Source organism: Balaenoptera ricei, chromosome 14, assembly GCF_028023285.1.
Source record: "Balaenoptera ricei isolate mBalRic1 chromosome 14, mBalRic1.hap2, whole genome shotgun sequence".
Lineage (NCBI taxonomy): Eukaryota > Metazoa > Chordata > Mammalia > Artiodactyla > Balaenopteridae > Balaenoptera > Balaenoptera ricei.
This window is the reverse complement of record NC_082652.1, coordinates 86,302,473-86,323,945: the sequence shown is the minus strand read 5'-3', so window position 1 is coordinate 86,323,945 and position 21,473 is coordinate 86,302,473. Positions and strand designations below refer to the sequence as shown.

Below are 21,473 nucleotides of genomic sequence, written 5' to 3'. Positions count from 1 at the left end.
ACCCAGAGCTTGAAGAATAAAGAAAATACCATGAGTAAAATGAAGCAAAAGCTACAAACTGAAGGCAAAGAAGCTATAGTATACTCTATTTTAGTTAGTTTGTCTCAGTTGGTAGAAATTACTTTTTCCTTTAAACTAGCACTTCAAAATTTACAAAATCTAGAGATGATCTGTAGATGGTGGGAATACAGGTAGCTTTTCTTTTATTTGTATTGCTTGCTTTTTAAATTCTACAGTGTCTAAAATGAAGTGGATGGAAACAGAAACAGACCAACAATAGGAATACTTAATAGTCTTACTCAGTAGTAGTCACATGGCTTATTATGACCCAAATAGAACAACACATTAGAATAAAAATACTTCAAAACAATGACACCTATTTCAAATACATATTATTTTATACTCATCCCCAATGTCATGTTATTTTATACTCATGTTATTTTATACTCATCCCCAATGTCAACCATTATCGAGCACTTCTGAAATACTTTTAAGGAAATTGGGAATGTAAAACTTACAAAGATAGTTGACTACTGTTTGATTACGCTATTTTTGTCATTTAAAAGATTTCCCTGAGTACTGAGTAAAATCTTTGTTATCTGAGGGAATGCCATCTTTTAAAGTTCACCTTGACAGCAGTCATCTGTAAACCTAGCAAGTCAAAAACTGAGATGTGAACTCTTATATCTCACCCCTGATTTAATGGCTTCCCTCAGGTATTGCATGGGCATAATCATTTAATATCAAAGCCAGCAAAATGTCTGGCTTTGGTTTTTACAGTTAGGCTTACTTTTATTGTCTTTGCTTTTGGCTTTAAGTTTTGAAAATTCAAAGAAACTCAGGCATGCCCATATGCATACATAGGGATGTTTTAAAAAGCCTCACTAATTCAGATAATAGAATTTCTTAGAATAGCTAAAATGTCATATACACAAACTACGATTGCCAATAAATTAGTATAGAGAGATTGAATAGTAGGTATACAAGACCATTTTCTACTCTAAAATTCTAAGAACAAGTGATTTTTGTAGACATATATATAGATACAGAAATAAGTGGTATGTACACATGTTGAACGTATACATAATAGTCACCAAAAATAAAAATCTGAAAGAGAAAGAGAGCTCAAATAATTAAAATTTTTATACATTCTAAATCCATATTTAATGAGAAAGAGGTAAATGATAAATCACCATGGATATAATGGATCCATTTCAGAAAGCAAAATGCCCAGGATATACAATATTCACAAATGGGTAAAGATTTAAAGGCACCCAATACAACTTCTACATCTTAAATACTTAAATTGAGAACTCATGTCTGAGGTAATGATCCTGAAAGTTCTTTTGAACTTTTGAATGGTCAGAATTATTGTTATTTATATATCTTATCTTAAATACGTTTATTGTATCTAATTCTTGGCAAATTGGTAATGCATTTCATACATGATATAATCTCTCTTCACCAAATAGTTTCTAGAGATTTGGGAGACCAGAGAAATTTTTAAATGCTCTATAGACCAAAAATGATGCAAATGCACCCACAAAAATTCCCATTTATATTAATGAGGGAGATTCTATAAAGGGATAAATTTTCAAAAATATCTCTCATGAAAACTACTCTCTTCCATCATCAGATAAAAGCTATTTGTAAAAGGACAGGAAAATTCAGAAGAGTTTACGAGAAGCAGATAAATAATCATCAAACCAGGTATGGGGGTGTCTCAAGGTTTTAATCAAGGAGGGAGAGAGGGCATGAGATAGATGAATCCACAATAAGTTGTTAAAACAAATGGAGACTATGCAAAAGAGAAAATCCTGAATAGATGATTAGCTCATAAAGTTGGTGCTCATCAAATAGTCCAAAATTGTGCTCTATATTTCCCCGCTTCCCTTACAGCCAGGTGGGGACAAGGTGATTACTACTGACCTAGTGTACCATGAGCGGTGGTGATATAGGAGGTATCCACTGTTAACAACCTTGACTTAATACGACATGACTCTGGAATATTGACACACACACACACACACACACACACCCCCAGTGTATGCCACCTGATAAACAGTAGATGCTCCATGATTTGACCGTTTGTTGACTATGTAATACCACCCTATCCTGAGACACTCCTTCAATACCCACACATACTAATCCAATCTCTCACCTAACTTTGAGTAAGAACTAGAAAAAAAAGCTACATAAAATACTACTTGTCTATGCACAACGTGCCTGTGAATATTCACAATGATGTATTTGAATAGAATTCCTTGAAAACAATGATGTGAGAGTCTAGAAGCAGTCAAACTGCAGAATTACTGTAGACTATTTGCAGTCTGGAATTTGTACACTGGTGGCAATGATGGTAATGATATGGTGATGTCACTGCATAATGCTGCATTTACTTTTGCTACATTTATAGAGTCAATAAGCCCCATATAAAGTTAGTAACAGTTTCAGCAATTGTGTTCTTAGTTTATCTGCAAACCAAGAACAGGTCGGATATTTTGCAATATATGCCTTGCGGACTAAATTTAACCTATTAGAGGTCAGAAGAAAAACAGATAATCAAGGCTAAGAGACAAACAATATTGACCAAAAAGCATTTGCTTTGTTTTATTTTTATTAGAGTTTTTAAGTACTCTTTTCTTAAAAAAAAAAAAAAAATACTGGCCACCATGGTATCTTGTGAATTATAATATTAATCATGCAACAGATAAGATGGTGAGAAGAACTAAACTACACTAAGGGCTTTTAAATCCTGCAAAAGGAAAACAATATATTCATAGAAATGGTAATGTAATATAATGAAAAATTAATAGAGAATTTAAAGAAATGATTCTTTATAAGAGTCGTCATTATACTTTTAATGATTTAATACGTTCAAAAATGTAATGACTGGGACTTCCCTCGTGATGCAGTGGTTAAGAATCCGCCTGTCAATGCTGGGGACACGGGTTCCATTCCTGGTCCGGGAAGATTCCACATGCCTTGGAGCAACCAAGCCCTGCGCCACAACTACTGAGCCTGCGCTCTAGAGCCCGCAAGCCACAACTACTGAAGCCCGCGAGCCACAACTACTTAAGCCCACGCTCCGAGATCCCCTGCTCCGCAACAAGAGAAGCCACCGCAATGAGAAGCCCACACACCGCAACGAAGAGTAGCCCACGCTCGCCACAACTAGAGAAAAGCCCGCGTGCTGCAATGAAGACCTAACGCAGCCAAAAATAAATAAATAAATAATGACTTAACAAGCATATTTTTTAAACGACAAGAGTAATATTCAGGAAGATGATTCTATTTTTTCTCAAAATTATTTTCCTAAATGGAAGAAAAACTGATTAATGATCCAAGACAAATTTGAAAGCAAACAACAAAAAAAATGTTTAACACTTACTACTTCACCCAACTATTTGGCTAAGGAATTATCCTCAACAGGTAGCACTAGGTTCTGTAAAAAGACACAAAAAGACACAAGGCAGGGGCCCTTTCAAACACTTTGACCTGGAAGCACCTCTGGAAGGGCTGCCCACTGCCTAGAGAGCAGGAAATGCTTTTCTGCCCTCATTCAGCATAATAATAAGCACTAACTTGTGAGGAGTAAAGGGCACATTAAACGTTTTGTCTCAAAATATATTTTCATGTCATCATTTTCATCTCTGATACAACTGGCCTCATATCCAGGCCTTTTTCTCCCTTAGAATACTTAAAATTTGGTTCTTGAAAGTATGCATTATACCCATACTAAATCAAATATCTGTGCATATTTAATTAGAATTATTTTTATTGTGAAATTTAATTTTGAGGGCTTCCCTGGTGGCGCAGTGGTTGAGAGTCTGCCTGCCAGTGCAGGGGACACGGGTTCGAGCCCTGGTCTGGGAAGATCCCACATGCCGCGGAGTGGCTGGGCCCGTGAGCCAAAATTACTGAGCCTGCGCGTCTGGAGCCTGTGCTCCGCAACAAGAGAGGCCGCAATGATGAGAGGCCCGCGCACCGCGATGAAGAGTGGCCCCCACTTGCCGCAACTGGGGAAAGCCTCGCACAGAAACGAAGACCCAACACAGCCATAAATAAATAAATAAATAAATAAATAAAAATTGTATAACTTTAAAAAAAAAAATTTAATTTTGAACATAACCCAAGTATTATTTTATTTAGAAAAGTTCATAGTTCTGAGCCCATAAAATTATGAATATGTATTATTAACTAGGAAAACAAATGCTTAGATAATTCCTCTAACTGATTCCTATTATCTAATGCTTAGATAATTCCTATAACTATGATTTTGGGTATGATTATACATTTTCGTTTTTAAGGCACACGATATTCGCTTAGTGTTTTACTATCTTACGGGACCCATTTAATTTATTAAGCTTCACAGAATCATCTGTGTGAAGTTCTGTCATTGGAATTCACCCTTCTGAATACTAGCATATTCTGAACAGAAAAGTTGCTAAAGTTTTTCAAAATAAATAATATTCTCCAAAATAGTCAAGGTTAATTTAGTTTAATATTTTGATATTAAAACAATGCAAAACTGTTTCAACACCAAACTCTGAAGTAAACATGCTTTTACTGTTTTCTGTGAAGGCTGTCCTTTACACAGGCATAACTCTAAACAGTGGGTATGGAAAGAGATGCTTTGGAAATGAAATAAACATCTGCACACATCTTTAGGGCGGAAACGGTGTATGGTGTTCTAAAAGGGCATTTCAAAGGCTGTAAATGCCATAGTTACCCAAGAAACATTCAGTGCTCTTTCCCTGGATCCTATCTTATAACTAAGATGCAAATTCAGTTTTAATTGTATGAAATCCTGGAAAGCTCTGATGGGGGAGGAATCCTATAGACTCCAAGGCCCAGTGTGCTGGGGGGGTGGTTCTCAGCGTTCTGTTCCTTAGTCTGATTTTCACGTACACGGTAACTGTGGAAGCAGATGCACATCTCCCCGGGGGACTTAAATCATCCATTAGCTTATAGCGTGTGAGGTGTCAGACACAATTGAGATTTCAAGAAGACGCAAGAGTGAGAATGATGAGCAAGCACCCCGTGGGAGCGCAAAGGGCTTCAAAGGTCAAGTTCCTGAAACAGTTCTTACCGCCCCCCCTCCGCGCCCCCAAGCCCTAGCTCCGCACCTCCTGTCTTGGCCGATGGCTGTAAGGGTGACAGATTTGAGCAATACGTCCCGGCCGCGAGAAGCCACCAGCCTGCCGGACAACTGCAGCTTTTCACGAGGGTTCTTCCTTCTCTCTCCTGGGAAAGAATGAGGCGCATTCTTCTACCCAGGAGCGGCCCTTGAAACCTGGCCGAGGGTCTGCACGCCGCGCCTGCCCTCGCTCGCACGGCGGAGCGCGCAGCAGCGCACCGAGGCGCCTGGCTGGGTGGAGGGGAGCTTTGTCCTCACCCAGGTTTGCACTCCCCACTTCTACAGATCTGCTGAAGTTCGAGAATGGGTCCCGTGTGTCCTTGGGGTACAGTCTGCATCTCGAACGTGAAACCCAACGGGGGCAGCACAAAAAGGCAAGTCTGCCTTGTCCCCTGCCTCCTCCCCCAACACCTGCGTCCACCAACTCGCGCAAAGAGGCTTCTGGGTGCGAGGTGACCCTTCCTCTTTTAGGGACTCTACCCTACCCTAGTTTTCTAACGATACGTTTAGCATTTATTTTCTTTCTTTCTTTCTTTCTTCTTTTTTTTAATGACAATAACGAAGTTCTCCCTCCTTCTCTTTCCCTCTCCAAGTTAGAGTAATTCATCCGTTCAGCAGGGAAGGCAGGGAATGTTCTAGTTCAAGGCCGCTTTGCCCCAGGATTCCGGAGCTCCGTAGAACTGGAACTTCGAGAAGAGTGAGGTGGAGAGACATCCAGGGAATCCGGAAAGCGGGCACTTTGGCCCCCAGATCGAGTTTCCCTCGCGCTCTGGACAGGCCCACCCAGGCTGGTCTCGGGTGCCCACTCCCCCAGCGCGCGCTCCCCCGGGGACCTCTGCCCGTCGCTCCGACAGTCCCCCCACGTCTGCCCGCTCTGGGCGGCTCTCGGCCCAGGTGCCTGCCCCTCCTCTCCTGCTCCCTGCAATCCACATCCCAGGTCCTCTAGGGCCGTCTACGCGTTCCTCTTACCTACTCATTCGGTCATTGGAGAAGTTTTAAACCCTCGGGGGTCTACACTATTTCTCTCCCAAGTCGGGCAGAGCATCTTTCAAAAAAACATGAGAAGGTCTCCGTAAACTTTTCTGTCGCGAACGCTCCCCGTGTCAGCGGCCGTGAGCACACACCTGCGTGCACGCGGACGCAGGTCCACCTGTCCGGGCGCACTCACGGCCGGGGAGTCTGCCCGTGGGCAACTGCTCAGGGAGCACGAAACTCGCCGGCAGTCGCCGGCAGGGACGCGGGGCGCAGGCAAGGCATCAAAAGAGAATTTCGAAATGGGCTGGGGAAGCGGGGAAAATGGTGATTCTAAACGCACACACACACCAGAGCGTGTGTCCACGTCCTGCACACAGAGCAGTTGTACCCGAAGGCGCACACTCCTGAGAACAGAGCACTGTGGACTGCTCTGAATATAAACCCCCCCTCCGGGGCGCATTCATCGCGGAACTGACAATCCCTTTCGCCTGCAAGACTTCTCAGTCTGGGTCTAAACCAGCGCCGCGCACATGAGGACGGGGACCCAGGCGCTCCCGGAGCCCTTAGCCGAGTCTGCAGAGCCCCCCGAGGCAGGTGCGGGCCCCCAGCCCGGCCGAGCAACAAGCGGGCCGTCCGCGGGAGGGCCGGGTCCTTCTTTGCCTCTGCCCCCGAGTGGGTCACCTCTCCCCGCCCCGCCCCCCATCGCCAGCTGCGCCAAACGGGCGCAGGGGAAGGAGAAAGCCTAGCGAGCGACTCACCCCCAGCTTCCTGCTGCGGATTTTCACGTAGCCCTGCTTGACTATGTCGTTAAAGTTGGAGGCCATGGCCAGCGCGTTCGGCTTCCCCGAGTCGAGAGCTGCCGTCCGCCACGGGGTCCGCGCAGGTCTCGCATCCAGCCGGCCGCCGCCAGCCGCCGCCCGGTGCCCCCGAGCTCCCGCCGCCGGGGACGCAGGCTGGTGGCAGGGTGACCGCGGACGGGGAACGCGGCCCGGCGCCGCGAGCAGCGCCCGCCCTCCGCGCTCCGGTCCTCACCTTCGCCCCCCGCCGCCGCCCGCTGCGGGCGCCCCCTCCGCGCCGCCGCCGCCGCCGCCGCCGCCGCCGCCCCCGGCAGCACCCACGGGCTGGCGCCTCACTCGGCGGCGCACAGCTGGCCGGAGTGCACCATCGCGGCTCCCCGGCGCGGGGGGGAGGGGCGGAACGGGGGGGGGGGCGGGCCGATTCGCTCGCCCGCCCGGCTCCCTCCCCCTGGCCCGCGGGGTGGCTGGGCTGGGAGATACTCGCAAGACGCGCCCCATCACTCGCGACTCGGGCGGGGAGCTCCTCCCGCCACCCGCGCCCGGGGTCCCGCTCCCACCCGGCTGCCTGTGCCCGCCACGCTCTCCCGGGTGCGGGATTCCTGAGGCCACGGCTCCTCATTCCCGGGCTCTTAATCTCCACTCCCAAGCTGGACACCGGGGAAAGGGCGGTGGGGTTGCTCCCAGGGAAGAAGGCCAACGGGAGCGAGGCAATTGTTATTTCAATGGCCGTGTTTTACAGTGCATTTTTATTCCTGAGCGTACGCTCGCGCTCCAGGTCTTTGCCCCGTTAGGTTAGGAAGTGTAAATCGACGCCAAGCCCTTCCCGGTGCACACAAAGAGACCAATCGTGCGCATGTGTCTAATCCCTCTGCTGCTGGAAAGACTGGAGCAATCAGGCGAGGCCCCGGTCTCCGACGTCGTCTCCCGAAGAAGCAGCGAGCGCTGGAGTGATTTATGCCCGCGTGTTAGTTAACTATGACGAAAAGTGGCTCGTGGCTTTTCATCTTCTAGGGTAAATGCAGACCATAGCAGTTACCGGTGGATGCAAATGATTTATGGAAATGTTCCACTCGTAAAAACAAAACAATGAAGAACTTTGACCCCTTTATGTAGGAACGCGTGACATTTAGAAGTAGGCTATTCTCTGTTGTAAAGAAATTTTAATCTAAAAATGATATCCGTTTTATAAGATTCAAGGAAAAAAGAGGGAGTATTAAATGTTCGTTGGGGACAATATATGGATTTTTGCTATAGGGAAGGATATTTAATACCTAGTTAGTACGGATGTTTCTAATTAAGAAAAATAATGTATAATGATTGAAAATTTTCTAAGTGACTTCTTTATAAAGAGTCTATGTTTAATAAGAGTTCAAAAGATCGTGTTTATTTCTGCTTATTTTGGTGAACAGTATTTTTCCATGTTCTCAGTTTAAATTTCTTAGCCCTATTGGGAACATGACAATAGTAAGAGAGAAAGGAAACTACTTAATTCAGGGGAGAAAAATATCAAAACCTGAAGGATAAAGTAGCATGCCCCTCACCCTACCAAATGGGCGCCCCAAAGGTGATTGTGGTCCCATGATTAGCAAGAGTCTCCATCCAGAGCCCATATAACCTAACGGAAACTCTAACCTGGCTAAACAGCACACTATTCCTATCCATTCATTTATGTAGCAAGCATTTGTTTGGATATCCGCCATGCAGAGGGCCAGGTGCCGGGGCAGATATATCCAATCACATGGCAAGACTCCTTAGGCTGCCACTCAGAATGAGTTCAAGTTCTGATACTTGCAGAAAATTTGCATAAACTCCCTATTAACTTGGTGTGATTCCCCTTCTTCAAATACGTGAAGCGTGTGGTCTAGCCCACGCATTTGTTCCTATTTCGTATACTACATGGCTGTTATTTCTTTTCTTCATGTGAAGACTGTTCTCGATTTGCAGATACTTCAAATACATGATTCCATTCAGTCCTCTTTGCAACCCAAGGATACTTGCTATTTAATAGATGAGGAAACTGAGGCTCAGAGATGTTCAGTTTCAGAGGCACAGTTTCAAGAAAGGTTTTGTGTCCGCAATAATTTCCCTGACCACTAACTTCCACCATCCTTTATATAATAATCGGTTTCCACAAATTGATTGTAAGCTGTTTGAAGTCAGGGATTAATTTTGTCTCAGCAACAATCTTAAGGCATACCCAAGGATAAGGTAAAGTTGGTAACTCTGGCTTTTAAAGATTATGGAATGATTATGCCTTTGTTCATATGCTTATGTAGGTCTTTATAATACCCTAATATGATGTAAATATTACCCTATATTTATGTTTGATTCTTATATTGCTGGTATAGCAATTTGTGTGTGTATCTGTGACAAAATACCCTCCCCCTCTTTTTATATTGTTTGTTTGCCTCTTGAAAACACTAGGTTATGTAATATAAATTTGTCATGTAAATTCTTCTAGGTCTGGGTTGGTTGCTTGTACTCTCATGGCATAATTTATTTTAGTCACCTAAGCCCGAAACTAGTAACGTGACTTAGACATTTGAGTACATTCTTCTTTTTGTTTTCAAGAATAATTTATGAGGTGCTGTATATACCCTACTGAATCGCATCAAAGCAAACAAAATGTCTGACTATCCCACTGATTAGAGGAATCAAGTGTTGTCAGCCTGATCCATACCTTACAAAATTCTCCTCCAACCTTCCACCTAATCGTTTTTGCAGCCTCTGATGATCGTTTAGATACATTATTTTATTATGGATTGCAACATTTTGATTTTCTAATTTGATTTTATTCCTGCATTTATAAGCTATTTTCTTACAAAACTTTCCTTTGCAAACTACAGGATTGCCCTGAAATAGATTCCTTGTAAGAAAGGCAGGGAATATGCTTGATTCTTAACCTTTATCAACCATTTTTCAGAAATATTGAATGGGTTCTAGCAAACACAAAAGGATACTCTGCTCCCTTTAAAATATCATCAAAGAGTTTTGTATATGTGATGTATTTCAATCCATCACAGTCCTTATTCTTTTTGCTGTTTGAATTGCTCCATCCTTGACCAAAAGGAACTGCTTCAATGGACATTTTTTGTGTTTCTATCACAAAAAACCCATGAACCTTAATAGCTTTGCTGTGATCACTCACAAGATATCCCGGGCTCATCTTGTACATTTCCAACTCAGGACCTGGAATCCATTATTTCTTCTAGGAACCTTTGTTCCTTTTAATGGGAAATTCATTTCCCATTAATCTGGTTACTAGGGTGTTATTTTTGCTACTGATTCTAAGCCTTTCAGATGTCAAGAAATGAAACACTTTTCTTTCAGAAATATATTTTAAAAGAGAAAAATTCTCAGTTTTTACAAATATTTCCAATTCAAATTAATGTTGACAGATTCCATATTTAAGGATTGCTTCTTTTCTTTTGAGGTTTCATTATGTGAAATACTCACAAATTTCCAGAGTCAAACCTACCAAACAAGTTGCATTGAGAGATACAGCTTTGATTTCTGTCCCTTCCTTCTGCTTTCTACTTCTCTTTTTAGGAAACCATTTTTATTAGTTTTGGGTTTATCTTTCCATTGCTGCTTTTTGACTATATAAGACACATATGTGCTCCTATTTCTATTTTACTTACCAAAAAAATTGCATACTATTCACACTTTTATCACTATAGTACACAGTCTCTAAACCAGGACCCAAAGATCCCCAACTCTTGGTATGATGGCCCATGTAATCCTCCTACTGAGTCTGGCTTGGATTTTTTGACTAACTTCTAGTGAATGGAATGGCAGACGTGATGGAGTGTCCTTCCTAGATTAGGTTATAAAAGACTGTGGCTTCTCTCTTGGGTGATCTTTGTTGGATTGCTCACTCTGGGGGAAGCCAGCTGCCACAATATGGAGCAATCCTGTGGACAGGCCCATGTATTATCAGCCTGGAGGTAGATCTTCTGAGGCTTTCCAACAGCTGTGAGTACCCTCACACATGGATTCTCCTCAGTGAAGCCTTTAAAGACTCCACCCTGGCTGACACTTTGAGAGAGAGACCCAGATTCAGAACCAGCCACCTAAGTTGCTACTAGTTGTTTCTAAGTAACAGAAGCTATAACACATGCTTGTTTTCATCTGCTAATTTTGGGGATGACTTGTTATTGTTATGCATAAATGGATAACTAAAGTAGATTTTAGTATGTGGAAGTAGGGTACTGCCTCAAACAAAAACTGTAAAATTTGGGAATGGCTTTGGAATCCATCAGTGGTCTTGAGAAGAGTACTGGTGAAAGCGTAAAGTAACTTGCACACACTGTTTGCCAAATTTTGAAGACTGAGGACACTGTGAGTGAGATCTTACAAAAACTGAGAAAAATATTATTGGAGGAAGGAGCATTCTGGTTATGTATGTAGTGGACGAAACTTAGCAATACAGATTCTTGCAACTATGTAGAAACTAGAAAATGTACCTAATAAACTGTGTCATCAAGATAAGAATATTTCCAGGCAAAGTGCTGGTGGGGCAGCCTCTTTCTTCTTGCTATTTAGTAAAATGAGAAAGGAGAGAGAGAAATTGAGGGAAGGACCATTAAAAAAAAAGAAGCCAAGAACTGATGTTTTTTAATATTCTCAGCCTTTCCAAGCCACAACAGTGCCAAAATTAAGAAATGGCTTCTGAACAAAGATCTAACCTTGGGCACTGCTCTGAAAATTTGGTCTAAAGATACAGCCAAGGATGTGACTGAAAAATATGTATTTTTTTTTTAAGATTTCAGAAAATTAATGATTTTAGTCACATCCTTGGCTGTATCTTTAGACCAAATTTTTATGGCTGTGCTCTGGATGTGCTCTAATAGAATAAAGAGATTCACAAGAAACCCACAAAGCTCTTAAAAGAGTTATATATGCAGGAACATTAACAGACAAAGATCACCCAGAATGAGAGACACTTGGACTCCCAATATTCTGCTAGCAGGAAGCAGTTGGAGAGAAAAGCTCAGCAGAAAAACAATCAAACAAACAAAAAACTACCTTTCATGAAAAAGTAAATATGACTGATGACTCAGAGGGAGGAATTAAGAGCCTAGAAGAAGCCCCACACAGACACCAGCACCTGTTTTATATGGCAAGATTTGGTGCTTTGAGCTCATGGTCTAAAGAGAGGAGAATCTGAGGGTTCTTGGGAGGGGTAAGCATATTTTGTATGAGAGGAACATGAATCATTGGAATCCAAAGGGCATACTGTAGCAGTCAGCTTCGAAAAAGGGTCACAAAGATCCCCACCTCCTTGTAATGTCCTCTCCTTGAGTGTGGACTGGATTTGTTGGATGAATTCTAGCACACACGGTATGGCAGAAGTGATGAGATGTCACCTTCCAGATTAGGTTATCAAAACAACATGGATGTCTCCTCTTGTTCTCCCAGGGATCTCTCCTCGCTCTTTCATAGGCAAAATGAACATACCCCTTCCTCAATGGTGCCATCTAGAAGTATTATCCAATCCATGTAAAAGCTCAAAATACTACAAATATAAAATACACGGCAGTCTTTTTCTTTTGCTAACTTTTAATGAATCAGGTTTTCCCTTATTTTAAGGATAAGTTTTGTTTATCAGGGGAGAGGCTGAGTTAGGATATCCCTGGCCTTCTTCACTTGTACCATAAGGCAGTCAAAAGATGTAGCTTCGGGCTTCCCTGGTGGCGCAGTGGTTGAGAATCTGCCTGCCAATGCAGGGGACACAGGTTCGAGCCCTGGTCTGGGAAGATCCCACATGCCGCGGAGCAACTAGGCCCGTGAGCCACAACTAATGAGCCTGCGCGTCTGGAGCCTGTGCTCCGCAACAAGAAAGGCCATGATAGTGAAAGGCCCGCGCACCGCGATGAAGAGTGGCCCCCGCTTGCCACAACTAGAGAAAGCCCTCGCACAGAAACGAAGACCCAACACAGCCAAATAGAAAGAAAGAAAGAAAGCTTTCATTTAAAAAAAAAAAAAAGATGTAGCTTCTCAATGTATCCACCTTAAGACATTCTGTGATTTACCTACTAAATTGGTTCTGGCACCAATTCGATGTGAAGTCAGGTTGGGGGAGGGGAGGTCCTCACACCAGCTCACAATACTCAGGACACCAGCTGGGCGTCCTACAATTCAACTCAGTTCTGACACTATCTACCCAGAGATACCATCAATATTCCACAGGTTAAGGAATCTGATTCCTACAAGCCTGCCCCCCAACCATCTTCAGGTGTGAGATGGGTGGTTACCTGTACTTCTGACCAACTGGCTTATTAATCAGAGTTTTCCAAGGCCCCCTCCTCCAGTTTGATTGGATTCATTTGCTAGAGTGGCTCACAGAACTCAGAGAAGCATTTTACTTACTAGATTACTGGTTTATTATAAAAGGATGTAACTCAGGAACAGCCAGACAAAAGAGATGCATAGGACAAGACATGGGGACATCTCTGCAGGATCACACTGCTCCCCCAGCACCTCCACATGTTCACCAACCTAGAAGCTCTCCAAATCCCATCATTTGGGGTTTTTATGGAGCCTCCATTACATAGGCACGATTGATTAAATCATTGACCACTGGCAACTGACTTAACCTCCAGCCCCTTTCCTCTCCCTGGGAGGTCAAGTGGTGGGTCTGAAAATTCCAAACCTCCAATCACAGGGTTGGTTCTCCTGGCAACCAGCCCCCACCCTTAGATGACCTAGGGGCATTTCAAAGTCACCTCATTAACATGACAAAAGAAACTATGACCTTTCTCCTACTTAGGAAATTCCAAGGGTTTTAGAATCTCTGCACTAGAACCAGGTAGAAGACCAAATATACATTTCTTATTCTAAGTCAACAATATCACTCCTACTCAGGTCTCCTCCTTTCCTAATATTTGAACCTTCTTTCTTTCCATACTGTTAGAATTCCTCTCCTGGTTCACTTTTATTCTATTCCCAATAGTTTTTTTTTAAGGCTTTGTCTTTCAAAGAGTACCAAGGCCCAAGTCACTTACTTCACTTATACGGTTACCTACATCCTCATATACTCCATGAACTTTGGAACATCTGAACCTCCAACTTTTTATCTATTGTTTCTTCAGTTGTTCTCAGATTGGTCTGCCTCACCCTCTACTCTGAGTGGGGCCCCTTGAAAGTGTGCTGTTTGGGTGCATTTGGGGGTTTTTTATTCTTAGATCCAAGATCCTTCTTTTCCTCTTGTTTCTCTTACACAACCACTCCTGTGTTGAGACTCTTGTTCCTGTAGGTGACGGGATGTACCCTCTCATTGCAGATTCTGTTGTCCATCTTGTCACCTAGTTAAGGAAACTGTGTATAGCTTTTTTTTGCCTTTCTATCCCAGTTGCCATCTTTCTTTATGTGAGAGGATTGGTATATTCAAATTATGTTCCTTGCCCACACCAATACCATGGTACAGACATCTACCTCTACCTTTATAAAGCATTTATAATTGAAGATTTTTATATTCAAATTTTAATCTATTTAGGTTTATTGGAGGGAGTGCTGATATGACTATATTTCTTCTAATGTTTAATCGTGCTTATTGAATTTGAATTGCCCCAATATTATATACTATAAAGGAATATACATCCCCTTGTTTTTGTACCTCCTATTCAACAGAACAGAATAGTCTATATGTTATTTTACAACCATGAAATTTTATTCATTGTGCCCTTATAATGTGCATTAACATCTGGCAGTGCAAGTCCACTCCTCACCCCAATGCGTTATTTTTTTCTTTATCAAAATCTGTGATACTGAAGTGTTATTCTCCTACAAATTTTGGCACCAAATTTCTCACTGGACTTGCTTGGAATTTTGTAAATTTTTTCAGTGAAATTCGAGGGACTGTATATATTTAAAATATTGAATTTTCCCACTTAGAAACATGACTTTGCTTTTTCCTTCCACAAGTCATGCGCCTTGATAAAATTTTGCAGTTTTCTTTTGTAAGTATTATATTTATGCATTTCAAGCTCATACTTTGGTGCTTTTTTTTTTTTTGGCTGTCATAAATATTATTTCCTTTATTAAACTGTATAACTGATCATTATATTAGATTATTAGAAATCCTCTTATAGACGTATCACTGAAATCTCTTATTATTTATAATTCATTTAAATTTATTCTCTTGCATTTCTTATTCAAATAAAAATAATTTTATGTCCTGTTCAATATTTTTACTATTTTTCTTATTTTGTTGCAATGGATATAACTTCTGGAACAATGTTAAAAGATAGAAGATAAAGCAGTCACAAAAATATTTTTGATTAAATGAGAATTTGGGAAGGGATTGTAATTCAGATGTTGAATGTTGACTGAGATAAAAGTAGTACTTCCCAATTCTTATGTTATGAAGTGTTCCTTACTCAAAAAAGTTTATTAAATTTTACTAAATATGTCTTCATATCTATCAAGATCATAAAATATAACTTGTATCTCAAGTATGATAAGCTAAGTATATTAATATATTTATGAGTATTGACCCAAGTTTGAATTTCTAAAATACAGCTTACTTGATCATATTTAATCATTTATTTAATAAAGTTCTCAATTTGATGGGGTAGTAATTTACCATTGATTAGTGTGATTAGTCTGTACTTTTGTGTAGGTATCCTGTGTGTCTTAAAAAAAAGAAAAAGATATAGAAAGTTTTATTCCTCTTCGTGTGCTCAGAAACATTTTAAATATAAAAATTATCTGCTCTATGGAAGTTTGACAGCATCTTTGGTCTCACATATTTGAAAAGTTAATTATTTTATCATTTTAAATGATTTCTGATTTTAATGGTCTCTCCAGATATGGTAAATCTTTATCTGACAATTTTAGTGATTTATATAATACATCACAAATATATTCATGATTTTAAATTAATATTTTGTGTTGTGTGTACAGTTAAAAAATCTCTTTGATATTTGTGCTTCTAGTCCCTTTCTTGTTTCTAATATTTTGAGTTCCTTTCTTTTGATTATGTTTACTAGATGTAGGTCTATTTTTTTTTCTGATTAATTACCCGTTATTTTTAGTAATAAGTTGCATTTTTTTGCATATCTTTAGCATATAGCTGAAAAAGTAGGCCAAAAGATTTTATAAATTCAAATACTGGTTTCCAGCTTATATCCTTATGTAGTCCCAGTCCCTATTCCTAGAGCCAACCATATTTTCAAAGTCTTAGGTCTAGTTATTTGAAGGTTATTCCAAATTAAGTGATAAGCTTATACTTGTTTCTTCATTTCTCAACTTTAGAATTTATCTGGTGTCGATTTTTTTCAAGGACAAATGAGTATCTGGCTCAGTTACACCACACGCCTAACACCTCTCCAAATGTGAATACTTCTTTCACTCTTTTTATTTCACTATTGCCTCACTATGTGTTATGGGCTGAATTGGCAGCCCCCCCAACCCCCGCACCGGCCAAATTCATATATTGAAGTCCTAACCCACCAGTGCCTCAGAATGTGATTGTATTTGGAGATAAAATCTTAAAAGAAATACTTAAATTAAAATGATGTCATTAGGGTGGGTCCTAATCCAATATAGCTGGTGCCCTTGTAAGAAGAGGTAATTTGGACAGAGATGAGTAGAGGGAGGGTGATGCGAGGGTGATGCAGAGATACGAGGAGAGGACAGCAATTTACAAGTCATGGAGAGAGGTCTCAGAAGGAACCAAGCCTGCCAACACCTGAATCTCGGATATCTAGCATCCAGAATTGTGAGAAAATAAATTTCTGTTGTTTAAACCACCCAGTCTGTGGTACTTTGTTATTGCATCCTTAACACACTAATACACTGTTACTTTAGGTGTTTATAACTTTTATTGTAGTGGTCTTTACATATTTCTTTAAATTTATTTTTTGATATTTGCCTTTTTTAAAGCCAGTGTAAGTGGTATTTTTTGAAATTTAATTTTCAATTTATTTTGTTTTTAGGATATAAAAATATAATTGCTTTTTTAAAATATTGACCTTGCTAGATTTACTTTTTAGACATAGTGGTATATTGGAAATTATTTTGAGCTTCTACACGTACAATCATGCCATCTCTAAGTAAAAATAGTTTTACTTCTTCCGTTCTATTCTTGTGACCTTCTTCCTTCCCCTCCTCCTCCTCCAATTCTTATTCTTTCTCTGGTTAAGGCCTATTCAATAATGTTTAATAGAATTGATAATATTGAACATCCTTGAGTGGTTGTTAACTTCAGGGAAATCTTTTAATATTACAATATTAACTATGATGCTAACATCATAAATAGTCTTTGTTAAGGAGACCCTTCCATTGCTGGTTTTCCGTTTGACTTTATCATGTAGAGATGTTGAATTTTATCAAATGGCAAAAGTTTTTAGGAAGAGACAGTGTTTGAAACACATGCAAATCTCCAGTTGGTTACACAGGCCCCATGTAGTTACAACAATTCCTCTTGGTTCTCAATTCCACAACCCTGGCTCATTGCTGGAAGCAAAGAAAAAAATCTTAGTTTCTAAGTGGACCTCTGTAGCCAAATGCCCCTAGGGAAGGAATGGCTTTCACTTTCTCTATTGCTTTAAACACTTGCCCATTGTGTTTTCAAAGATCTGGCAACAGTGACATTTTGAGGGAGTTGCACGCTAGTTTTTAGACGTTTTTGGCTTTACCCTTTAAATCACACTGCATAACTTATTTTTTCCATTTCTTCATTTTTTGGCTCTCTCCTCTGAGACATTCCTTGCACTTGATCTTTCAGACCGTAAACTCATTATCATCAGTAATTTTTGCCCTAAGTCACTTTCTAGATCTTTTATTGGGAAACATGTTTATATCTCTTGAAATTATTTTGCATGAGTTCAGAAAGTTGTCATTTGGATGTTCTCATGTGTTCTTTGCATTATTTTATCTGTATCCATCTCTCTTCTCCTGCAATTGTGCTTCACGTGCTTTGTTTTGATTGCTTTGCCTGATCTCATTGACTTCTGGACCCTTCCACTCTTTCTGAATACTCCTGTCTAGATGTTGGAGATTGATAACTGGAAAGACTCTTGCTTTGATAGAAAGCAAAGTGTTCTCTTCCGTGTGGGCTAGATAGGTAGAGTTAGGCTAAAACTGCAAAATATTTCAAAAACATGTTGGTATATATTATAATAACTAAAGGAGATAAACTGAAGCACTACCTTTTGATTTTCTTCTACTTCAGATACAGTTTATCTAACTTTTACTTTTTCCAGTTTCTACCCTCTCCACCTACATTGGGCTTAAAACGTAAATTGGGATTAATTGGTTATTTGCAACATATTTCTTCTTTTTCAATGATATATTTAATATTTCATCAAATTTATGATCTGATTTATTATTTAAATATAAAGTAATTTCATTCTTTTCAAATCATATAAGAAAATATTTGTAAATCTCATTTCTAGTTCCCATTAAAACAAGTAAATAGGTTCAAGGTATTAAACGATGACTATTAAGCTTAATTTGGAATTTTAAAATCTCTGTTAATTAATTGGCATACTTATTAATATATAATGCTGATGCACATATTTACAAGACATGTAATTCAAGAAAAATAAAATTATTGAGTCAGCTGGAGTTGCAGAGCTATCTTCTTAGCTTTTAGCTAGAGATGTACAATTTCATAAAACCAGTAGCTTGTTTTCAACACTCTAGGAACTTTTATTTTAATCCAAAGATTTTTCCTTAATGGAATGATATATTAAAGTAGAGCAGATAAAAAGGAACCAAAATCCGTAAAAGTTATTTTTCAGTTAAGAAGTAGAATGCACACTGTTGACAAAATTAATCAATAGTCAATCTAAGGAAGAAATGGAAAATTTTATTTGATCCAAACTGAGGATTATAACCTGAGAGACAGTCTCTCAGAGATCTCTGAGAACTGTTCCAAAGAGGTAAGGAGGGAGGCCAGTATATTTTTTATTTTGACGAAGGGGTACTGTGCAATCAAGCACACATCCTGGTAGAAGCTTACTGCTATTCGTGAGAAACAGATAGTTAATGGTTTTAGTGCTTTTCTAAGTAGAAGATGCAAGAAACTGGGTTCATAAAATTTTCTCCTAAAAATATGTAACTATCTGAGGGCCAGTTCTGCCAGTTTTCCTAGAGCATAAACTGCTTCATCCTGATCTTTACCCTGAATTCTTTTCATGGCATACTGTCAGTCAGCAACTGCAGTAGCTAATGACTTGATTCTTGTAGAACCTGATGGTGGGCAAAACACTCTTTATGCTACAATCCCTTCTCTTTGGTCTTAATTTCGACCAAAGTTTGAGAGGCATTTTGTGACCAGTTTGTCTCATGGCACTAGGCATGCTTATTCCCAGTTCAGGTGAGGATTTTGCTGATAGGCCACTCAATGTACTATTACTGTATTAGGCTCTGTTAACAGTAACCAAGGTCTCTGGACCACCTGTCTTACTAGTCCGTTATGATCCAGGAAATGGTTCTCTCATGTTGCTTCTTCCCATATGTAGAGTTACACTATGACAATTATTGATCTTATAGAACTATATATTTGATCAATTGTTTCAAGTTGCCTTATTATCATTATTTTTATAGGAGTTTCAGTCACACATTTGGTAATGCAAGACACAATAATCTTGTTAAAATATGCAGAATATAAGTAATATAGCTAGTAACATTAATAAGGTCATAAGTATTTAAGTTAAGAACTTCCATTAGGTGTGGACCAATATCTCCCCAGGTCATCTGACCAGTCATTTCTGCACCATTTAAGGGAAATGATACATTGGCATTGTACATAAAGCTCACCAAATATGCCCACACATACAAGGCGAGTGGTGGGTTATCGTTACCCCTTACAGGATTGAGAAAGGAATGGTATCTTCTAAGGAGTTACATGGCTGGCGTCAAAAGAAGAAAAATTGAGCTTTATGGTTGAACAGGTTTTCTGCCATTGGGGAGGTCCAGTTAATGCATAACACAGACGCACAATGCACACTGGAGGGGGGGGAGGAGGCCCAAATGGGAAGAGAAAAATTTTATGTTTAAATTTTCCTTGTCTTGCCTTAAAATATGAATTTTATTTCATCAACACGATCCCTTAGAAGAGAAAACATGAACAGGAATAATAGGTGGGGAGGCTCCCGTGTTGGAGTTCCACAACCCCTGAGGCTGACTGCCCATTAGGACTTGGGAGATACTTGCAAATCTGTCTTGTCCATGATAAACATTTAACACTCCTGCTCTGCCTCTAATAGCTTCTTAAAAAAATCTTTGATGCTAACTCTTACATATGATGTTCAGCTTCTCTGTTTTTCAAAAACATCATTAATCTTTGCCACCCACATTTCATCTCTGAAACCTTATTTGTTGAAGAAATAGCAAGAGCGTCAGAGCAAGACAAATTATAACTTCCATGAGTCTCAGTTTTTTCCCAATTAACCAAGGTGAATATCAATGATTTAGAGATGTTTATTAACATTAGGTAATATGACATCCCTGACACAGTGCCCATCACACAGTTTATATAAAATCAATATCAACTGTCTTCCTCTGTCTTGAATAATTGTTTTGGTATAAGGGTTTTAAGGGTTTAGCCTCGCCATATGCCTAGGAACATTATATCTTGAATCACAGATAATCAATGTCATCTGCATGTATCACAGCTATCCTAATTATTTTTCAACTCAGAGAAACAGATGAACTTTTAAAAAGTAGCTTAATTAGTTCAATCTTATGACCAGTCCAAATATATAAACATACATGATTGAATAGGCAAGGTGTATAACTTACTAATTAGAGTCAAAATGGTTTTTCTAGTTGATTCACAGATATTGTATACTCAGGTATTTTAATGTTGTATATGCATTATTTACCAACATTAATATAATAAATAAAACATTTAATATCTTAGTTCATTGTAGAGCTATGTTATGCTTAAAATGACAATAAATCCAAAAGAGAGGCAATTTGTAACTGAATACAGACCATAGGATTTGAAGTCACATGCTATCATTTAGGGTCTTATTTCTGCAACCTATAAGCTTTGTGAACTGGGAAAGTTTGGAGAATCATTTACCTTTAATGATCTTAAGTTTCTTTGGTAAAATTAAAGTGAGTATCCAATACAAACAAAATGTTCCAAATAATTGGTATGCTGATCAAATGACAGATGAATGAAAGCAATATAACCTTAAAGCACATTATAAATATAAATTGCATTACCCATAACTCCAGTTACTACAAATCATTTGAAAAATATTTAGAGGACAGAGGAAAAAGAACATTTACTTCACCAAAGACTGCATTTAACTCTCTAAAGCAGACTTAGATAAATATCACAGATATTTTCTTGTTCATGGTAGAGAAAAAATCCAACATATCCAATATTGAATAGAGATAGCCATTTAAATAAATAGAAGTAGTTACTGAATTAAAGTATGCAAAAGCGACTCGTAGAGGGTATTTACAACACATTTTTAAAATAAAGAGAATATTGATGCTAAATAAATGACCTATTGTATAAAAATAGAGCTGGATAAATTAAGAAAAGAATGTAAATAAAAGATGGAAGCTTAAAACCTTCCTCTGAAAGAACA

At 39.6% G+C, this 21,473-nt stretch overlaps 1 protein-coding gene across 3 annotated transcripts in view; it reads right to left on the bottom strand.

The window, feature by feature from the left end:
• The window catches only part of DOK6 (docking protein 6), a 401,706-nt gene extending 394,557 nt beyond the window's left edge, over nt 1–7,149 (bottom strand). For all 3 annotated transcript variants that reach the window (XM_059894815.1, XM_059894816.1, XM_059894817.1), the window contains exon 1: nt 6,874–7,149. In XM_059894815.1, coding sequence (XP_059750798.1) covers nt 6,874–6,939 — 66 coding nt within the window. In that variant the 5' untranslated portion in view covers nt 6,940–7,149. The remainder of the gene's footprint in view (nt 1–6,873) is intronic.
• Nucleotides 7,150–21,473: the final 14,324 nt, after the last annotated feature.